This window comes from Rhincodon typus, chromosome 3 (genome assembly GCF_021869965.1).
Source record: "Rhincodon typus isolate 14 chromosome 3, sRhiTyp1.1, whole genome shotgun sequence".
NCBI lineage: Eukaryota > Metazoa > Chordata > Chondrichthyes > Orectolobiformes > Rhincodontidae > Rhincodon > Rhincodon typus.
The window spans coordinates 55851025-55870238 of NC_063334.1; the positions used below are offsets into that span (position 1 = coordinate 55851025).

Here is a 19214-nt window from a genome sequence, read left to right on the forward strand (position 1 = left end):
TCTGAAGAAGAGTCTAGGCCTGAAACGTCAGCCTTCCTGCTCCTCTGATGCTGCTTGGCCTGCTGTGTTCATCCAGCTCTACACCTCGTTATCACAGATACAGTGCTAAGCCTGGCTGGAGCACTGCAACAGGCCTGAGACAGAAATGTTGGTACGGAAACAAAGTGATGCATTGAAGTGGCAGGCATCTGGAAGCTCTGACCGATTTTTATTGACTGACGAAAGTGTTCCACAAAGTGGTCATCCAGTTTGGGGTTTTGTCTCCCCAGTGTAGAAGAGACTGCATTGTGAGCAGCAAATGCAGTAAACTAGATTAAGGTGCAAGCAAATCGCTGCTTCACCTGGAAGGTGTGTCTGGAGCCTTGGATAGTGAGGAGGCAGGAAGTAAACAGGGGGGTGTTGCACCTTCTTGGATTGCATGGGACGGTGCCATGGGGATGTGGGAGGTGTTGGGGTTCCTGGACAAGTGAGGTAAGGGGAAGATGTGCCTGGTGGTGGCATGTTGCTAGAGGTGGCAAAAATGGTGGCTTATGATCCTTTGGATGCGGAGGTTGGTCAATTGAAAAGTGAGCACCAGGGGAGATATATTATTGTTGTGGGAGGGAAGCGAAGGGGTGAGGACACCCCTCTTAGCTGAAGAACAAGATTAAAGAAGTTGTTCAAAGTGAGGACGAGCTCGGCCAGGTGGAGGAGGGTGGTGGTGTGGACGGTTCAGGCTTTCATTCTAGAAAGAAGCCTCAGAGCCCAAAGACCATCCTGATGGGAATGGGTGTGCAGAGGAATGTTGCATGACCATGGACAGAAGAAGTTGCTGGTGTCCACAAACTGGAAATTTTGAAACCATCAGCAAATTGTGGACATACATGTAAAATGAAGAGTAAAGGTGGAACTTTTAAAATCTGCCACAAATATAACAAAATCAAAGTAGAAACTCACCTTCATCCAGCGCTCTGTTAATAGCAGCACAAAGTGACCAAAAGCCACTATGCATTTTGCCTTTGTACTTAATCAAGCACTTGTGATCATCATTTTCCGACCAAAAGGAAAAATTGAGGGTGTCTACGACAAATACCCAGTTGACAGATGCCTCATTCATTGTTTGTGGGTTTAGATCATGGAGTAGCTTCCATCCTGTTGCATCGAGTTCCTTTGAATTTCTTTTTACAAACAGCATTTCAGCAACTTTCCAAACTCCTTTTTCCAATATAAAGACATCTTTGCTGTTGTCAGATATAAATTTTCCAGCTTCCTTTGGCAGCAGTAGTGCATCCATTCTTTTCTTTAATTAGATTTTGAAAGAAAAATGAAACAGACAATTAAAATATGAACAGAGATAATAAGAACTGCAGATGCTGGAGTCAGAGATCTTACAATGTGGAGCTGGAGGAACACTGCAGGCCAGGCAGCATAAGAGGAGCAGGAAAGTTGACGTTTCGGGTTGGGACCCTTCTTCAGAAATGGGGAGGTGGAAGGGAGCTCAGAAATAAATAGAGAGGTGGGGTGGGCAAGGTAGGTGGGATGGTGATAGGGGAGTGCATGTAGGGAATGGTGGGGATTGGTCAGTGAGATGGGAGGGGCAAGTTAGGTGGGAGAGAAGATGGACAGGTTGTGTCAGGTCAAGGAGGTGGGGATGACAGGGAGGCTTGGACATGGGATGAGGCCAGAGGTGGGGAGATTTTAAAACTGGTGAATTCCAGGTTTAGGCCACCGGGCTGTAGGGTCCTGAGGCGGAATATGAGGTGCTGCTCCTCAGTTTGCGGGTGGTGTCATTGTGACACTCGAGGGGGCCCAGGATGGACATGTCATCCAGGGGGTGGGAGGAAGAGTTAAAACGGTTGGCAACCGGAAGATGGTGTTGTTTGTCGCATACAGAGCACAGATGCTCTACAATAAGGTCTCCAAGTCTACGCTTGGTCTCACGGATGTAAAGGAGGCCACATCGGGAGCAACAGATACAGTAGACCAAGTTGATGGATGTGCAGGTTTGTCTTGTGCCTTGGATGAAGGTGAGGAGGTGAGTGTAGGGGCAGATGTGGCACTTTTTATGGTTGCAGGGAAAGGTGCCAGGGGTGGTGGGTCGAGTGGGGAGTGTGGAGTGGACGAGGGAGTCGTGGAGAGTGGTCCCTACGAAACCATAATACAAAATAAAGTTCAGAAGTAGATTAAGTAGATTATATACTTCATACTCACACACCTAAAAAATCACACCCAGCAATTTATTGATTTTAAGAAAAATAATATTTTGATACTAAAAATGAGATGTGTCATATTACATTTGTGCCAGTAACCTACAAATATGCTGGAGCCAATGAAGCTGCTTGTTCCATAAATGCTAGGACTTGGAAGTATTGCCTTTTAAAGGACTGCCACATTGTGATTTCTTTTTCACAAGCATATACTCATAATACCCTGCAGACAATGAAGATGGTAATTTTGCTGTAGGTTACATCAATAAGAACATAAGAAATAGGAGCAGAAGTAGACCACCTGGCACTTTGAGCCTGCTCCACCATGCAATAAGATCATGGCTGATCTTTTTTGTGCACTCAGCTCCACTTATCTACCCTCTCACCGTGACCCTTAATTCCTTTACTGTTCAAAAATCTATCTTTTCCTTAAAAACATCAATGAGGTGGCCTCAACTGCTTCACTGGGCAGGGAATTCCACAGATTCACAACCCTTTGGGCAAAGAAGTTCTCCAAAACTTCAGCCTCAAAGTACGGAGCAGCAGATTTACGACAATGCCCCCTAGTTCTAGGTTCACCTGCCAGTGGAAACAACCTCCCTGATTCTGTCTTATCTATTCCCTTCATAATTTCAGAAGTTTCTACAAGATGCCCCCTCGTTCTTCTAAATTCTAATGAGTATAGTCCCAGTCTACTCAATCTCTCCCCATAAACCGACCTTCTCAATTCCGGAATTAACCTAGTGAACCTCCTCTGCACCCCCTCCAGTGCCAATACATCCTTTCTCAAGTAAGGAGACCAAAACTGTACTCCAGATGTGGCCTCACCAGCACCCTAAACAGCTGCAGCATAACCTCCCTAATTTTAAACTCCATCCCTTCCATTTGCCTTTTTAATTACCTGCTGCAGCTGCAAACCAATGTCTTGTAATTCATGTACGAGGACTCAAAGGTCCCTCTGCACAGCAGCATGCTGCAATTTTTCACCACTTAAATAATAGTCCATTTTGCTGTTACTCCTTCCAAAATGAATGACATTACATTTATCAATAATGTACTCCATCTGCCAGACCCTTGCTCAGTCACTTAACCTATGTCTCTGTTGACTTTCAGTGAACACTGTACACTTTGCTCTACCACTCATCTTAGCATCAGCTGCAAACTTCGACACACTCCAGTTGGTTGTCAATTCTAAACCATCGATGCAAATTGTAAACAATTACAGTCCCAAAACTGATCCCTGAGGTACTAGCCACTGATCGTCAACGAGAAAAACACACATTTATCCCCACTCTTTGCTTTCTGTTAGTTAGCCAGTCTTCTATCCGTGCTAATACGTTACCCGTAACACCACATACCTTTTTCTTATGCAGCATCCTTTTGTGCAGCAGCTTGTCAAATGCCTTCTAGAAATCCAGATACACCACATCCACTGAATCTCCACTGTTCACTGTGCTCGTAATATCTTCAAATACTTCCAGTAAATTAGTTAAACATGACCTGCCTTTCATGAACCCATGTTGTGTCTGCCCAATGGGACAATTTCTATCCAGATGCCTCACTATTTCTTCCTTGATGATAGATTCAAACATCTTCCCCACCACAGAAGTTCAAATAAAGGGCCTATTGTAACCTGCCTTTTGTCTACCTCTTTTTTCAAAAAGTGGTGTCAAATTTGTTCTTTTCCAATCAACCAGAACCATCCCAGAGTTCAGCAAATTTTAGGAAATTACCACGAGCGCATCTGCTATTTCCCCTGCCATCCCTTTTGGTACCCTAGGATGCATTCTATTAGACCCAAGAGATTTGTCTACCTTTAGTCCTATTAGCTTTCCCAACAGAATAATGATAATAATCATAATAATGATCGTTTCCAGATTCTCACCTGCCATAGCATCCTTGTCATCAATTATTTCACGTTATTTGTGTCTTCCATTGTGAAGACAGACACAAGATACCTGTTCAACGCATTGGCCATTTCCTCATTTCCCATTATTAAATCCCCCTTCTGATGCTCTAAGGGGCAAATGTTTACCTTAGCCACTCTTTTTCATTTTAGTGGAAATTTTTGCTATCTGTTTTTATATTCTGAACAAGTTTATACTCATAATCCATCTTACTTTTCTTTATAGCGTTTTTCGTGCTTTCTACCTTTAAAGATTTCCCAGTCTCCTAGTTTCCCGCTAATCTTTGCCACTTTGTATGCATTAGCTTTCAATTTGATACCTCCTTTATTTCCTTAGTTGCATCCTTTTTCCTACAGTCCTTCCTTTTCACTGGTACAGACGTTTCCTGAGCACTATGAAAAATTGCTTTGAAAGTCCTCCACTGTGTCTCAATTGTCCCACCATATGGTCTTTGCTCCCAATCTACCCTAACCAACTCCTCCCTCATCCCATTGTAGTCCCCTTTGTTTAAGAACAAGGCACTGGCATAGGATTCTCACCCTCCATCTGTATTTTAAATTCAACTACACTGTGATCATTCCTTCCAAAAGGATCCCTAACTATGTGATCATCAATTATTCCTGTCTTATTACACGGGACTAGACGTGGGATACCTTGCTCCCTCATGGTTTACATCCTGTTCAAGAAAACTATCGCAGATACATTCTGTGATCTCCTCCTCAAGGTTGCCTTGACTGACTGGATTTGACCAATTAATATATAGATTAAAATCCATGATAATTGCCAAGTCATTTTTACATGTATCAGTTATTTCTTTGTTTATTGCCCGCCCGACTGTGATGTTATTACTTGGTGGCCTACAGACAATGCCTAACAGTGACTTTTTCCCCCTCACTATTTCTAATTTCCACCCACACTGATTCAATCTTTTTCTTCACAGAACCTATATCATCTCTCACTACTGCCCTGACGTCATCCATAAATATCAGAGCAACACCACTTCCCTTTCCTTCCGAATAGCCCGATATGCCTGGACATTTAACTCAGTTGTGACCACCTTGCAACCAGGTTTCTGTTATGGCCACTAAATCATACCCATTCGTGATGATTTATGCCATCAACTCATTTACTTTGTTTCGAATGCTGCAAGCATTCAAGTAAAGTACATTTATGCTGGTTTTTATACCTTTTTGAATCCTAACACCTTCACCAGAAGAACTTTTGTTTCAAACATTCTCACTTTTTATGTTACTACCTTATGTTTCCAATCACCTTAGCGCTACACGGCTCAGCTACTTCTTGCTTTTTATTTACTGACTTGATTCTCTTTCTCCTTAAGCCTTCACCCACTCTAGCTAACTCAGAGCCTCCCCTCAGGTTCCCATTCCCCTGCCAAACTCGTTGAAAATCCACCGAACAGCACTAGCAAAACCACCCACAAGAATATTTGTTCCTGTCACTGTTTGGTGAAAACCATCCTAATACAGTGAAGCTCTCCAGATAAAATCTTTACAACAGTTACTCACCAAATTGAGCAAGTTCAAGTTCTGCAATGTTTGGAAAAAACGATTAAAACCTTTACATTCACTATACAGGGAGTTCTGCTATAACATGACAGTTGCGTTCCTGTGCAACATCACGTTACAGAAAATTGCACTGTAGAAATAACATGGCCTACGGGTAAAGCAGGTTTAGGGGCAGCCCACTAAAAAGTATCACTCAAAATCGCGCAAAAATGACTCAAAAGCCTAACAAAAAGGATAGCACAGTTTGAATAAATGTTTTATTCATACCTAATAATGAAATAAAAGTAAACTTAACACCTTATCTTGAAAAAATATCAAGATGACTTGATGGGGGAGGAGGTTTTGAGGTCTCTGTTGTTAACTCAGGGGCTGAGGGTCAGTATCATTATCATCACCACCTTCAGGTGCAGTTGCAGGGTTAAGGTGAAAAATAGTTAATCCAGAAGTGGATGGCTGTGGTTCATTGTCTTCTGACAGTTTCTTGGGGGTTGGCTTAAAAAAGACATCCCATTTCTGCAGCTTTGCCCTTTGTTTCTTTCATGAAGAAGCTGTTCATAGAGCGTCAAATAAGATCTTATTCCACGACCTGCTACCTTGCTGCGTTCTACATTGTAATCGTTGTCCTCTTAGAACTAAAACTGCTTCTCAATGTCCCTTAGGATAGAAAACAAAACAGAAGTGGAAAGCTCTTGTGGTGTTACATCCTGGACTTCATCTTCATCTCCAGCCTCCACTTCCCCCTAGGTGACAAGTTGTTGTAGATCAGCTGTAGGCAGGTCTTCACAGTGGGACTCAAGCAGCTCTTCAACATCCTCACTCTCCACTTCTTCAAATCCAACTTGCTTTGCAAGATCAACACAATGTTCTTCGATCCTTGGGAGCTCCTCTGACAGATCAAAGGTTTTAAAATCTTGACAAATATCTGGGAGAAGCTTCCGCCAAACTGCATAAAATCAGTCCTTATGTAATGTCAATTGCATTCTTAATGTTAAAGTTCTTCCAAAATTGAAGAACACTGTCCTTATCCCCATCAGAGGCTGTAATCAGCCTGTTAAATGTGCACCTTAAATAATAAGCTTTAAAAGCTGCTTTTCCACCCTGGTCCACGGGTTGAAGGAGACAGGTCAAGGAGGCAGGGATGAGGCTGGTAGGTAGGAGGTGGAGGTGGAGGTGGGGGTTGGTCAGTGAGGTGGGGGGAGCAGATAGGTGGGAGAAAAGACAGACAGGTCAAGGAGGTAAGGACGAGCTGGGCTGGTTTTGGGATGAACTCGGGGGTGGGGAAGATTTTGAAGCTTGTGAAGTCCACATTGAGACTATTGGGCTGCAGGGTTCCCTAGCAAAAAATGAGGTGCTGTTCCTGCAACCTTCGGGTGGCATCGTTGTGGCACTGGAGGACGCCCAGGATGGACATGTCGTCCAAGGAGTGGGAGGGGGAGTTGAAGTGGTTCGCGACTGGGAGGTGCAGTCGTTTGTCACGAACCGAGCAAAGGTGTTCCACAAAGCGGTCTCCAAGCCTCCGCTTGGTTTCCCCGATGTAGAGGAGGCCACATCGGGAACAGCAGATACAATATACCACATTAGCAGATGAACATCTGTTTAATGTGGAATGTTTTCTTGGAGCCTGGGATGGGGGTGAGGGGTGAAGTGTAAGGGCAGGTATAGCACTTCCTGCGGTTGCAGAGAAAAGTGCCCGGGTGGTGGGGCTGGTGGGGAGTGTGGAGAGGACTCCCTTGTTCTGGACAATACAGTCTCATGCTCAAATTTTAGGGTCACGACATCCAGGCAGCAATGATTCCCGGTGCAGTCGTGACTGAGTTACGACAGCCAGGTCGCCACTTCCCCAGCAACTCCACCCCCATCTCTCAAGAAGGGTTCACAAGCCTCGAGATCACATTAGGGAAAAAAGTTGGAAAAGCTCAGATTTGGACTATACATTAAAAGAATCTACGATTCGATCACGTCTACAGAGAAAAACATAAATTTCAAAATTCAAATCAAGATTGTTAGACAGCTGGCACGGACACTTGCGTGCGACTCATGTCAAAGCCAGGAAATAAGAATTTACATTTGTGAAACATAATTCTCAGAACAAATTACTCTGAAAATACGTATTAATATATTTGAAAAATCACAGTAAACTCGAAAGTTTGGGTAACTTGGACGTGTTCGACCGAAGGTTTTGTTTCCGGAACTGAACGACTTTTACATGATCGAAAAAAGCTGTCTAAATCTGCTGAGCTTTTCCAGCAACTTTGTTTTTGTGTCTAAATCTAAACCTGGGTACTAGAGATAAAAGAACCAGAGGGCCGGATTTCCCAGCCGCTGGTTATTTGGCTACATTTGATGCTCAGGGACCAAACCACGATGCACCGCATCTCTCCGTCAGTGAGAACCGAGAGACCGCACTACACCCGCCGGCCGATCAACTTACCCCCCTGGACGGCAAAAACCAGATTTCATAAAAGCTCCGATTCCCTCAAGGACCCCCTTCCACTGTCTAAATGGTTGTATTGGAAAACAGTCACCAGCCACATCCAGCTCGCCAGGAGTGCGGAGGAAAAGAAGTCTGATTGATGCCATTTTGAACCAATCCACTCTCACCTACCGAGTGCGGGAGGATGCTCAGATCCATTCACGCGCCAGCGCCAACACCGCCCGCCGGCAGCTCTGCGCACGCGCACCGAATACTCCCATGTCGAGCGGCTATTTTTGTGAGGTCCGAACCAGCCGGAAGTGATGTTGCTAGGACACAGTAATAAACATAGAGTAACTGCAAGTTGTTGGCTTCGCTACTGAACGGACTTCTCCATCTTCAATAAATATGCAGGCACCGACTTAGATCAAAGGAGTCCTGCCGGACGTAAGTCAGACAAAAGTATCGAGTGTATTGGTGCCAGCAGTATGAGAGAGTTATCCCAAAAGGCTGAGTAAATAGCGATGGTATTCTCTGGAATTCAGAAGATTGAGAGGTGATCTCATTAAAATATTTAAGATTCTGAAGAGGCCTGTCGGGGTAGACATTGAACGGTTGCTCTCTCTGTTCTAGATTTCCCAATCCATGAGCAGGCTCTCAGAATAAGGGAGCAATAATTTAGAACTAAGATATGGAGATATCTGTGCATTTGGATGGGTGTGGAATTTTTGGAATTTTCTACCTCAGAAAGTTGTAGATCATATTGTATAATATAAGGCAAATATAGACAGACTTATGGTTTCTCAAGAAAGTGGAGTTCAACTAGATCAACCATGACTATGTTGAATGGTGGAGCAGGCTCAATGGGCTGTATGATCTTCTGCTCCTTCCTTATGTTCCTAATGCTCAGCAGCAGAAGGAAATCATGAATAAAAGAAGGGGAGAAGACATCAAAAGTGGCAGAAGCACCAAGGCATAGAGCTGGGCTGAGTCGGCAAAGCAACCTTTAGATTTGGCTGAGATAGTAGGAACTGCAGAAGCTGGAGAATCTAAGATAACAAGGTGGTCTAGGCCCAAAACGTCAGCTTTCCTGCTCCTCTGATGCTGCTTGGCCTGCTGTGTTCATCCAGCTCTACACCTTGTTATTTTAGATTTGGCTGTTTGCTGTGAGCAGTCTGGCAGCAGGTGCAGCCCTACTGAATGTAGTCACCTGATAGAGCTCCAGCTCAGTGAGTAAAGAAAAACATGCCTCACCCTGTCACTAATTTATCAGGCTATTTCACTACTGGAAACTTTCTCCACTCAAGCTTGAGGTTGTATCGACAGTTCAGGACTGGTGATTTTGCTTGAAATATTCCTTTTGTTATGAAAGGGTTTTTTTTGTCTCTGTTCCAGGTGTTGTTACCCTGCTGGTACTGTGCAGTATGTGTTACTGAAACTGACTTTGGATGTGCAAGTCACGCTGTTGTGTTTGTTATTGTAGACCAGTTGGAGGTGATAGCATGCTGTTTACTGTGTGGCTACATTAAAAATGAAGCATTCATCTAAGTACTTTTGGACTAAATATTCAAGGCACTTACCAGGAATGTCCTCAAATGACAATATCTAATCAAGTTTAGCACAGAAACAATTAGTTGTAGGAGGATTGAAAACAGAAATTGCTAGAAAAACCTCAGCAGGTCTGGAGGCATTTGTGGAGAGAAATCAGAATTTTGGGTCCAGTGACCCTTCTTCAGAACTGATTCACAACTATGAGAACGTTGGTATATATGATGGAGAAAGGATGGGTTGACAATGGATTGTTTGTGGTAGCAGCCCAAGCGATGGTTTCCTCTATATTGATGACACAAAGCAACTGCCGGGCGACTGCTTTGTGGAACACCCACATTCTGTCTGCAAAAATGTCCCTGAGCTTCCAGTTGCCTGCTATGTCAACACATCGCTGTGTTCCCTGACCAATACCTCTGCCTTGGACTAGCTACAGTGTTCCAGTGAAGCTCAACAACACCTCATTTTCTGCTTGGGAACCCTGCAACCTTCTGCACGAAATATTGAGTTTAATGATTTTAGGGCCTGAGCACCTTCTCCCATGTCTTTACCCCAACCCCCACACATCAGGCCTTGTCATCACATGGGCTGCTACCACAAACAACCCACTGTAAGCTACTAATGGTCCCCATTAGTAGCTATTCATTCCCCCAGACTGATCTTTAGTCATTCCTTTGTCTGCTCAATTGTTTCTCTCTCTGTATCTCTGGGCTCCAACTCCACCTATTGTTTACTAGGACTTTAAACTAGTGAGTTGGGGGGAAGGGAAAGGGAAAACGACAGGGAGTATGATGGTAAATAAAAAGGTAAGCAGCAGGTTAGCATGTGTGCAGGAGGGTTTAAGTTCAAGGCAGACTATGAAAGAAGCAAAAAGGACGGATAACTCAGGAGATATTATTAGAGATGTTGGAAATCATGAGGGTAAGAAAGTTAGCATAAAGGCACTTTACCTGAATGCTCGTAGCATTCGTAACAAGGTTGATGAGTTAACGGCACAAATCATCGCGAATGAATATGATTTGGTAGCCATTACGGAGACATGGTTACAGGATGGTCACGACTGGGAGTTAAATATCCAAGGGTACCAGACTATTCGGAAAGACAGACAGGAAGGTAAGGGAGGTGGCGTAGCTCTGATATTCAAGGATGACATCAGGGCGGTGCTGAGAGATGATATAGGTTCTATGGAGAATGAGGTTGAATCCATTTGGGTGGAAATTAGAAATTCTAAGAGGAAAAAGTCACTGATGGGTGTAGTCTATAGGCCACCAAATAATAACGTCACATTGGGACGGGCAATAAACAAAGAAATAACTAATGCCTGTAAAAATGGTACGGCAAGTATCATGGGGGATTTTAATCTACATGTAGATTGGTCGAACCAGCTCGGTCAGGGTAGCCTTGAGGAGGAGTTCGTTGAGTGTATCCGTGATAATTTTCCTGAACAGTATGTAATGGAACCGACGAGGGAGCAAGCTATCCTAGATCTGGTCCTGTGTAATGAGACAGGAATAATTAATGACCTCATAGTTAGGGATCCTCTTGGAAGGAGTGATCACAGTATGGTTGAATTTAGAATACAGATGGAGAGTGTGAAGATAAAATCCAATACCAGGGTCCTGTGCTTGAACAAGGGGAACTACAATAGAATGAGGGAGGACTTGGCTAAAGTAGACTGGAAACAAAGATTTTATGGTGGGACAGTTGACGAGCAGTGGCGGACTTTCAAAGCAATTTTTCAAAGTGCTCAGCAAAAGTATATTCCAATGAAAAGGAAGGACTGTAAGAAAAGGGGTAATCTGCCATGGGTGTCTAAAGAAATAAGGGAGGCTATCAAATTGAAAGAGAAGGCATACAAAGTGGCCAAAAACAGCATGAAGCTAGAAGATTGGGAAAACTTTAAAGGTCAACAGAAAGCCACAAAAAGAGCTATAAAGAAAAGTAAGATAGAACATGAGAAAAAACTAGCACAGAATATAAAGACAGATAGCAAAAGTTTCTATAAATATATAAAACGAAAAAGAGTGGCTAAAGTAAACGTTGGCCCTTTAGAGGATGAGAAGGGGAATTTAGTTATGGGATATGATGAAATGGCCGAGGCATTGAACAGGTATTTTGTATCGGTCTTCACAGTGGAGGACACTAATAACATGCCAGTAATTGACAAACAGACGAAGGTAGGTGAGGACCTGGAAACAATCATTATTACGGAAGAGGTAGTGTTGGGCAAGCTAATGGAGCTAAGGATTGATAAGTCTCCTGGCCCTGATGGAATGCATCCCAAGGTACTAAAAGAGATGGCGGGAGAAATAGCAGGTGCACTGGCGGTAATTTTCCAAAATTCGCTGGACTCTGGGGCAGTCCCAGCAGATTGGAAAACAGCAAATGTGACGCCACTGTTTAAAAAGGGAAGTAGATAAAAGATGGGGAATTATAGACCGGTTAGCTTAACCTCTGTAGTGGGGAAGATGCTTGAGTCTATTATCAAGGAAGAAATAGCAAGGCATCTTGATAGAAATTGTCCCAATGGGCAGACGCAGCATGGGTTCATGAAGGGCAGGTCATGCTTGACAAATCTTTTGGAATTCTATGAAGAGATTACGAGCAAGGTGGACAATGGGGACCCAGTGGATGTGGTGTACCTAGATTTCCAAAAGGCCTTCGACAAGGTGCCGCACAAGAGGCTATGGCATAAGATAAGGATACATGGCATTAAGGGTAAAGTATTAGCATGGATAGAGGATTGGTTGACTAACCGGAAGCAAAGAGTGGGGATAAATGAGTGCTATTCTAGCTGGCAGTCAGTGACTAGTGGTGTGCCTCAGGGATCGGTGTTGGGACTGCAATTATTTACAATTTATACAGATGATTTGGAGTTGGGGACCTCGTGTAGGGTGTCAAAGTTTGTAGATGACACTAAGATGAGTGGCAGAGCAAAGTGTGCAGAGGACTGTGAAACTTTGCAGAGGAACATAGATACATTGAGTGAGTGGGCAAAGGTCTGGCAGATGGAATACAATGTAAATAAATGTGAAGTCATACATTTTGGTAGGAGTAATAGTAAAAAGGATTATTACTTGAATGGTAAAAAGTTGCAGCATGCTGCTATGCAGAGGGACCTGGGTGTCCTTGTGCATGAATCACAGAAGGTAGGTTTGCAGGTGCAACAAGTAATTAGGAAGGCAAATGGAATTTTGTCCTTCATTGCTAAAGGGATTGAGATTAAAAGCAGAGAGGTTATGTTGCAGCTGTACAAGGTGCTGGTGAGGCCACACCTGGAGTACTGTGTGCAGTTTTGGTCTCCTTACTTGAGAAAGGATGTACTGGCACTGGAGGGGGTGCAAAGGAGGTTCACTAGGTTGATTCCGAAGTTGAGAGGGTTGGCTTATGAGGAGAGACTGAGTAGATTGGGATTATATTCATTGGAATTCAGAAGATTGACGGGGGATCTTATAGAAACATATAAAATTATGAAGGGAATAGATAAGATAGAAGTAGAGAGGATGTTTCTACTGGCAGGTGAAACTAGGACAAGAGGGCATAGCCTCAAGATTAGAGGGAGCAGATTTAGGACTGAATTGAGAAGGAACTTCTTCACCCAGAGGGTTGTTAATCTATGGAATTCTTTGCCCAGTGAAGTAGTTGACGCTACTTCAGTAAACGTTTTTAAAGATAAGGTGGATTTTTTTTGAACAATAAAGGAATTAAGGGATACGGTGAGAACGTGGGTAAGTGGATCTGAGTCCACGAAGATATCAGCCATGATCTTATTGAATGGCGAAGCAGGTTCGAAGGGCTGGACGGCCTACTCCTGCTCCTAGCTCTTATGTATGTTCTTACTCCTTCCCTTCCCCCCAACCATCCTCTTTCTGGCATATATACCAACCTTTTCCTAGCTACAATCAGTTCTGAAAAAGGGTCACTGGACCTGAAACATTAACTCTGCTTTCTTCCTAAAGATGCTGCCAGACCTGAGTTTTTCCAGCAATTTCTGATTTAGTTTCTGATTTCCAGCACCTGCAGTTCTTTTTTTATAATCCGGTATATCTTTCCTTAGATATAAGGGAACTAAAACTGTTCACAGTATTCTAGATGTGGATGGGAGGAAGCTTTTGACCAATGTTCCCTCTAAGCTGCTTTGATGTTCCGTGAACAATGATGGGCAATAGTACACTGATAGTGGTATTGACTTCTGAATATAAAAGTCACTGCTGTGCAGGGGCTTCGGAGGCCCATGTAGTCAGGAAGAAAATTAGAGGGAATGATTGAAGAGACATCTCTTGACTCTTGCTCATTAAATTTGGCATTTTACCTGTACACGCATATGTAATTAGTGGAGTAGATAAAATTGCAAGAAAAAAACTTGACTCTGAACAGAAGTAGATCTCACTTTTCAGCCCATCTCCTTGAAGATTCCACCTGGTGCCTGCATTTTATAGAAGTGTCACTGCTCGTTTTCAGTTGAAAGGCAATTTACCCCTTTTGTCCCATACTGTGGAAACCTTCTTTACTTCTGTTATAGATTGCCAGCCACTGCAGGATTCTGATCAAATCACTCCAGCCTGTAGAACCAACTATCTCTTTAACATTTTCTGTTGACAATGATTCAAACAATAGTATTGACAGACCAAATTGTTGCCAGCAATTTATTTGTACTACTGTTCCATCCCATGTAGTGAGATGGGAGATTCCTGTCTAGCATTAATGTAAGCATTTTGGATTTCTGTGCTATAAGGCTTTGAGTTCTCATAGTTTAGCAATAACTTGGGACAGTCTATTTTATGTTTCTCTTATTACTGTAGTGTTTTGACTGTACAAAGATTCATCATTTTCACCTCTTTATTGAAATGTGTTTAGTTAGTTGCTTGAAAGCAAGTACTTGAGCCAATCTTAAATCACTTTTCCATTTTTTTACTGAGTTAGATATTATAAACAAAAATGTCCTAATTCAAACCCCTGTAGTTTCAGATATGGTTACTTTGTATCGGGTCAAGTAAAACCCCAAGTAACGCCCACCACCAGCATACAATTATTACACAGCTAACATCCTATTTGTAATTGTGGAACAAGATTCCAGATTCTGTGGAATTATGGTTCTGTTTTCAGTAGATGTCTCCCTTTCCTTAGAGATTATTTCTTCTTCAGTCAATAAGCTGTTGGGTCTGGTATCTATTTCCATTTGGTGGCATCTAAATCCTTTCCAGCTTAGCAAAATAAAATGCAGAAGAAGACCAATTGAGAATATGGACAGATTCAGTCAGATATGATGACAAATCTGCAGATGGTGATCCCCTCTCTCAATTGCTCCTCCCTCACCAGCTGTGTTGCTTGTCTTTTGAAGTGAAGATGCCAAGGCTCTTGTCTTGGATATTGGTAAGTTGTCTCAATATGGTGAAGTTTCCAAAAGCAGGTCAAGTAAAAGTAGTTTGGTATGACACTGGTACATAGTTCTAGTCTCGCATATGTACGGCAGGGTGGGCAGAACTAATGCTCAATAGGTTTTCAGCCTGATAGGCACACTTTTTTCTCTTTTGTTTCAAAACTAATGTTCAAAAAGTCTGCTGAAGGCTACACTTGCTTTGATAATCTGTTTGAGAGTTTGCTAATGATATTTTCTGGTCATAGACTGAAATTTTAAGCTCAAGATGAGGCTTTCCTGGAGCAGACTGGCTCATAATTTCACTTTCTTTTTCATACTGATCATAAGGCCATGAACATGCACTGTAAACAACTCTATATTATACTGCAGCTGATTCTGCAGTTCGTGTGCAAACATCAGCAAACAGGATATTGCAAAGGCAATAAAACAATACTTTCGAGGTTTATCAGGCAGCGAAGGTTTATCAGGCTGATTCTGGGGATGGCGGGTCGAACGTATGAGGAGAGATTGTTTAGGTTGGGATTGTTTTCACTCGAGTTCAGACAAATGAGATTTTTAAAATTCTAACAGGACTGGATAGGGTAAATACAGGGAGGATGTTCCCGAAGGTGGGTGTGTCCAGAACCAGAGGTTACAGTATGAGGATTTGGGGTAGACGATTTAGGACAGAGATGAGGAGACGTTTCTTCACCCAAAGTGTGGTGAGCCTGTGGAATTCATTATCATGGGAAGTAGTTGATGTCAAAACATTGAACTTATTCAAGAGGTGACTAGATATAGCACTTGGGGCAAATGGGATCAAAGGTTATGGGGAGAAAGCAGGATTAGGCTATTGAGTTGGACGATCAGCTATGATCGTGAAGAATGGCAGAGCAGGCTCAAAGGGCCAAATGGCCTCCTCCTGCCGCTATCTTCTATGTTTCTATGGATGCTGGAAATCTGAAATAAAAACTGAAAATGCTGGAGAATCTCAGCAGGTCTGGCACATCTATGGAGAGAGAAACAGTTCACGTTTCAAGTTCAATGACTCTTGTCTGATTGCAGGCCCAAATTATTTTCTTTTATTTGCTATTGTATTCCATATGGTTTCTGATTGTTGCCCTACCCTGCCCCAGTGTATTTTACATAGTATTGCATAGGATACATGGCACGGAAACAGACCATCTGGCCCAATCAGTCCATGTCGGCAGTTATTCACTACTTGAGCTTCTTGCCATCTTTTTTCAACCAAATCTATCATCATAACCATTTATTTCCTCTTCTTCATAGGCTTGTATAGCTTCCCCTTAAATACATACATAATATTCTCTTCAACTATTCCCTGGGGAAGTGAATTCTATGTGCTTACCACTTTTTGGGTTAAGAATTTTTTTCTGAATTTCTTACTAGATTTCTTTGTGACTGTCTTATATTAACAGCCTTTACAGTGATGCTATTTCACATAAGTGGAGCTAACCTAGGGACTTTTGGAAGAATAAAATCAATGAATCCACCATCTGTGTAGTTGCTTCTTTTAATATTCTGGGATGCATGCCATTAACTCCAAGTAATTTGTTGATTTGAAGTTCCATTTATTTATACAGCACTATATCTTTACTAATAATCATAACTCTAAATTTCTAATTTATTGCAAAACTTTTGGTTTCCTGCTATTTCTAACATGCTTTCATGTCTTCTGTGAAAATCGATACAAAGTTATAATTTAATCTCACCACCATTTCCTTATTCACCGTTATTTCAGGATGGCAACTTATAACTAGTGGTGTACCACAGGGATCAGTGCTAGGCCCATAATTATTTACAATATATATTAATGACTTGGATGAGGAAAGTGAATGTACTGTAGCCAAGTATGTGGATGATACAAAATTAGGTGGGAAGGCAAAAGGTGAGGATGATACAAAGAGAAGATCTTGTTGAATGGTGGAGCAAACTTGATAGGTTGAATGGCCTATTTCTGTTTCTGTGTCTTTTGGCTTTATAATCTTGTGGTTATAATTTCTCATTTCTTCTAAGGTACCCACGTTTACTTTTGCTAACCAGTTCCTTTTTACATAGCTACAGAAACTTTCACAATCTGTGTTATATCTATTGTCTATTTTCTTCCTCTTTAACATAATGGTGGTCATCTTCACTGAATTACTAAATCCTCCCTATCCTCATGCTAGCTATCTTTTTCACCAACTTAAAAAGACAGTTCTCCTTTTAGTATTATTCTTTCTTGAACTTCTCAGGTTAACCACAGTTGCATGATTATTATGGATCATGTTTAGGTTAACGGTAATATTTCTTTTTCTTGTCAGGTCTGGATGGAACAACGGCAGCAATGTATACAAGAATACCACCTCAATAATTCCCTGAGGAGTAAAGACATCAATCAAAGGCCATTGTAGGTCACAAATCATTTGAAATGTTGCTGTTCAGCAATTTAACAGAGCAAAATTTTATTTATTTTAAGTTGTTTTGGACAATTTCATAGCTTACAGTTGTATTTGACTCCTTCTAACCAAACAAATGGATTACAGTAACTATCTCAAAATCCATTTAATTGCATAGAAAGGGAAGCAGATCATTTGGTTCAAACAGCCTTTCTTGGGTGATTACCTTCCTCATATGCCTGTTTTTGTACACAGTACCCATGCCAGTTTATTCTTTCTTTGTACAACCATTTATCCAATTGATTCTTAAGTGCTGACATGGGGCAGGACATTCTCTGGACATTCTTACGGGCTCACATGGAGTTCAGAAGCCTGCAATATGTGGGAAAATAGTATTCAATGTGGTTTTCTCCATAGCAGCCAATTAATGGCCAAAGAGCAGAGTAGCACCCAGTTAAGGATGGCAGGTGGGCTCTTGACTCTGGAGAACCAATTAGAGACTGCCCAGCATAAAAGCAGCACCAAGAATCAATAGAAGGTAAGTTAGGGATAGGGTGCTTCAAAATGGAGATTTCTTCTCACTAGCAATTTAAGTTTAAATTAAAAATTACACCACTGCAGCCAGGGTGGACAGGATTCTTCTACGAAGTGACTGCTGCTGTATTGAGGTGGACAGGCAGAGATCTGGCCCTGTTGCCTCTGGGTAACAAAACTGCCCCTGTTGCCAGAGGAACCTGGAGGCTGCCTGCAAAATTTCCATGGACCTCTTTTACTGGGTCTTAAATTGGCATGTAGATGGATGGGCGTGCTCCACCCTTGCCCTACCATTTCTATGAAAATGACTCAGGTATGGATGGAGCCTGCCTCCATCCAAGCCCTACCATGGACAGTTTCCTAATCTAATGATTGATAAACACATTTAATAAATATAGTCCAAGAACAGATCCCTGTGTGACGTCTATGCTTAATTCTAGCTATTTTAAGAAACTATCTTTAACTCAAGCTTCCTGTACCCTCCCTGTAGGAGTGTTTTTATTCTAATTTGAATCTCCCTTGTAATTGATAATGGCTAAATTGCCTGCAGTAGTCTTCTGTACGGTGCACTTTGTAAGATTTTCTGAAAATTCATGTGCACTGTACTTCCTATTCTGTCCACCATATCTGTTCCCTTCTTAAACAGTCTCAGATTTTTCAAAATGCAGTCTTCTTTTAAAATTTGTAAGTTGAAATCTAACATTTTTTTTTCCCAAGTGTACTCACTGCGGAGCAAAGCCAAAAGATGATTTTCAAAGAAGTTCAAACGTAAAACAACAATTTGTTGCATCAAATGTTTTAATCTTGCTAAAATGGAAGAGATTGCAGTCAAAGTCGCTGTACGGATTCGACCCCTGCTTCCAAAAGAAATCCTCCACAACCATCAAGTTTGTGTTCGGGTTGTCCCCAACACACAGCAAGTTGTGATTGGGAAAGATCGTGCTTTTACATTTGATTTTGTATTTGGACAAAAATCATCCCAAGAAGACATATATTCTGCCTGCGTAAAACCTTTAGTGATATCCGTAATTGAAGGTTATAATGCCACTGTCTTTGCTTACGGACAAACAGGATCTGGAAAAACATATACAATTGGTGGAGGACATATAGGTAAGAATCTTTTTAAAGAAAACACTTTCTTTGTTCTTTTGCTTTGTAACTGTTATAAAATGCCTAACTTTATGCCACATTACTGTGGAATATCTATGTAATAATTATTGACAGCAGTTAACTGTACACCACACTAATGTTAGTGCATGATTTGAATTGCGATAGTCTAGTTCAATCCCAGTGTAATGTATTTGAGAGCCAAAAATCTCCCAACTTCTGAAGTTTCTCATCT

The 19214-nt window shown here is 42.0% G+C and overlaps 2 protein-coding genes across 7 annotated transcripts in view; one reads left to right on the plus strand and one right to left on the minus strand.

The window, feature by feature from the left end:
- Positions 1–8291, minus strand: part of c3h9orf64 (chromosome 3 C9orf64 homolog) — a 20281-nt gene extending 11990 nt beyond the window's left edge. Inside the window, exons 1-2 of one of the 2 annotated variants that reach the window (XM_048592873.1) lie at positions 8225–8291; positions 937–1279 (exon numbers count right to left, since the gene is read on the minus strand). In XM_048592873.1, coding sequence (XP_048448830.1) covers positions 937–1279; positions 8225–8251 — 370 coding nt within the window. In that variant the 5' untranslated portion in view covers positions 8252–8291. The other variant, XM_020534889.2, reaches the window with a different exon arrangement.
- A 36-nt stretch (positions 8292–8327) lies between these two features.
- LOC109936292 (kinesin-like protein KIF27) overlaps positions 8328–19214 on the plus strand; it is a 109091-nt gene continuing 98204 nt past the window's right edge. For 4 of the 5 annotated variants that reach the window (XM_048592885.1, XM_048592898.1, XM_048592905.1 and 1 more), the window contains exons 1-3: positions 8328–8479; positions 17264–17349; positions 18590–18982. In XM_048592885.1, the coding sequence (XP_048448842.1) occupies positions 18685–18982 (298 nt within the window). In that variant the 5' untranslated portion in view covers positions 8328–8479; positions 17264–17349; positions 18590–18684. Of the gene's footprint in view, positions 8589–17263; positions 17350–18589; positions 18983–19214 lie in introns of all 5 variants that reach the window. The other variant, XM_048592892.1, reaches the window with a different exon arrangement.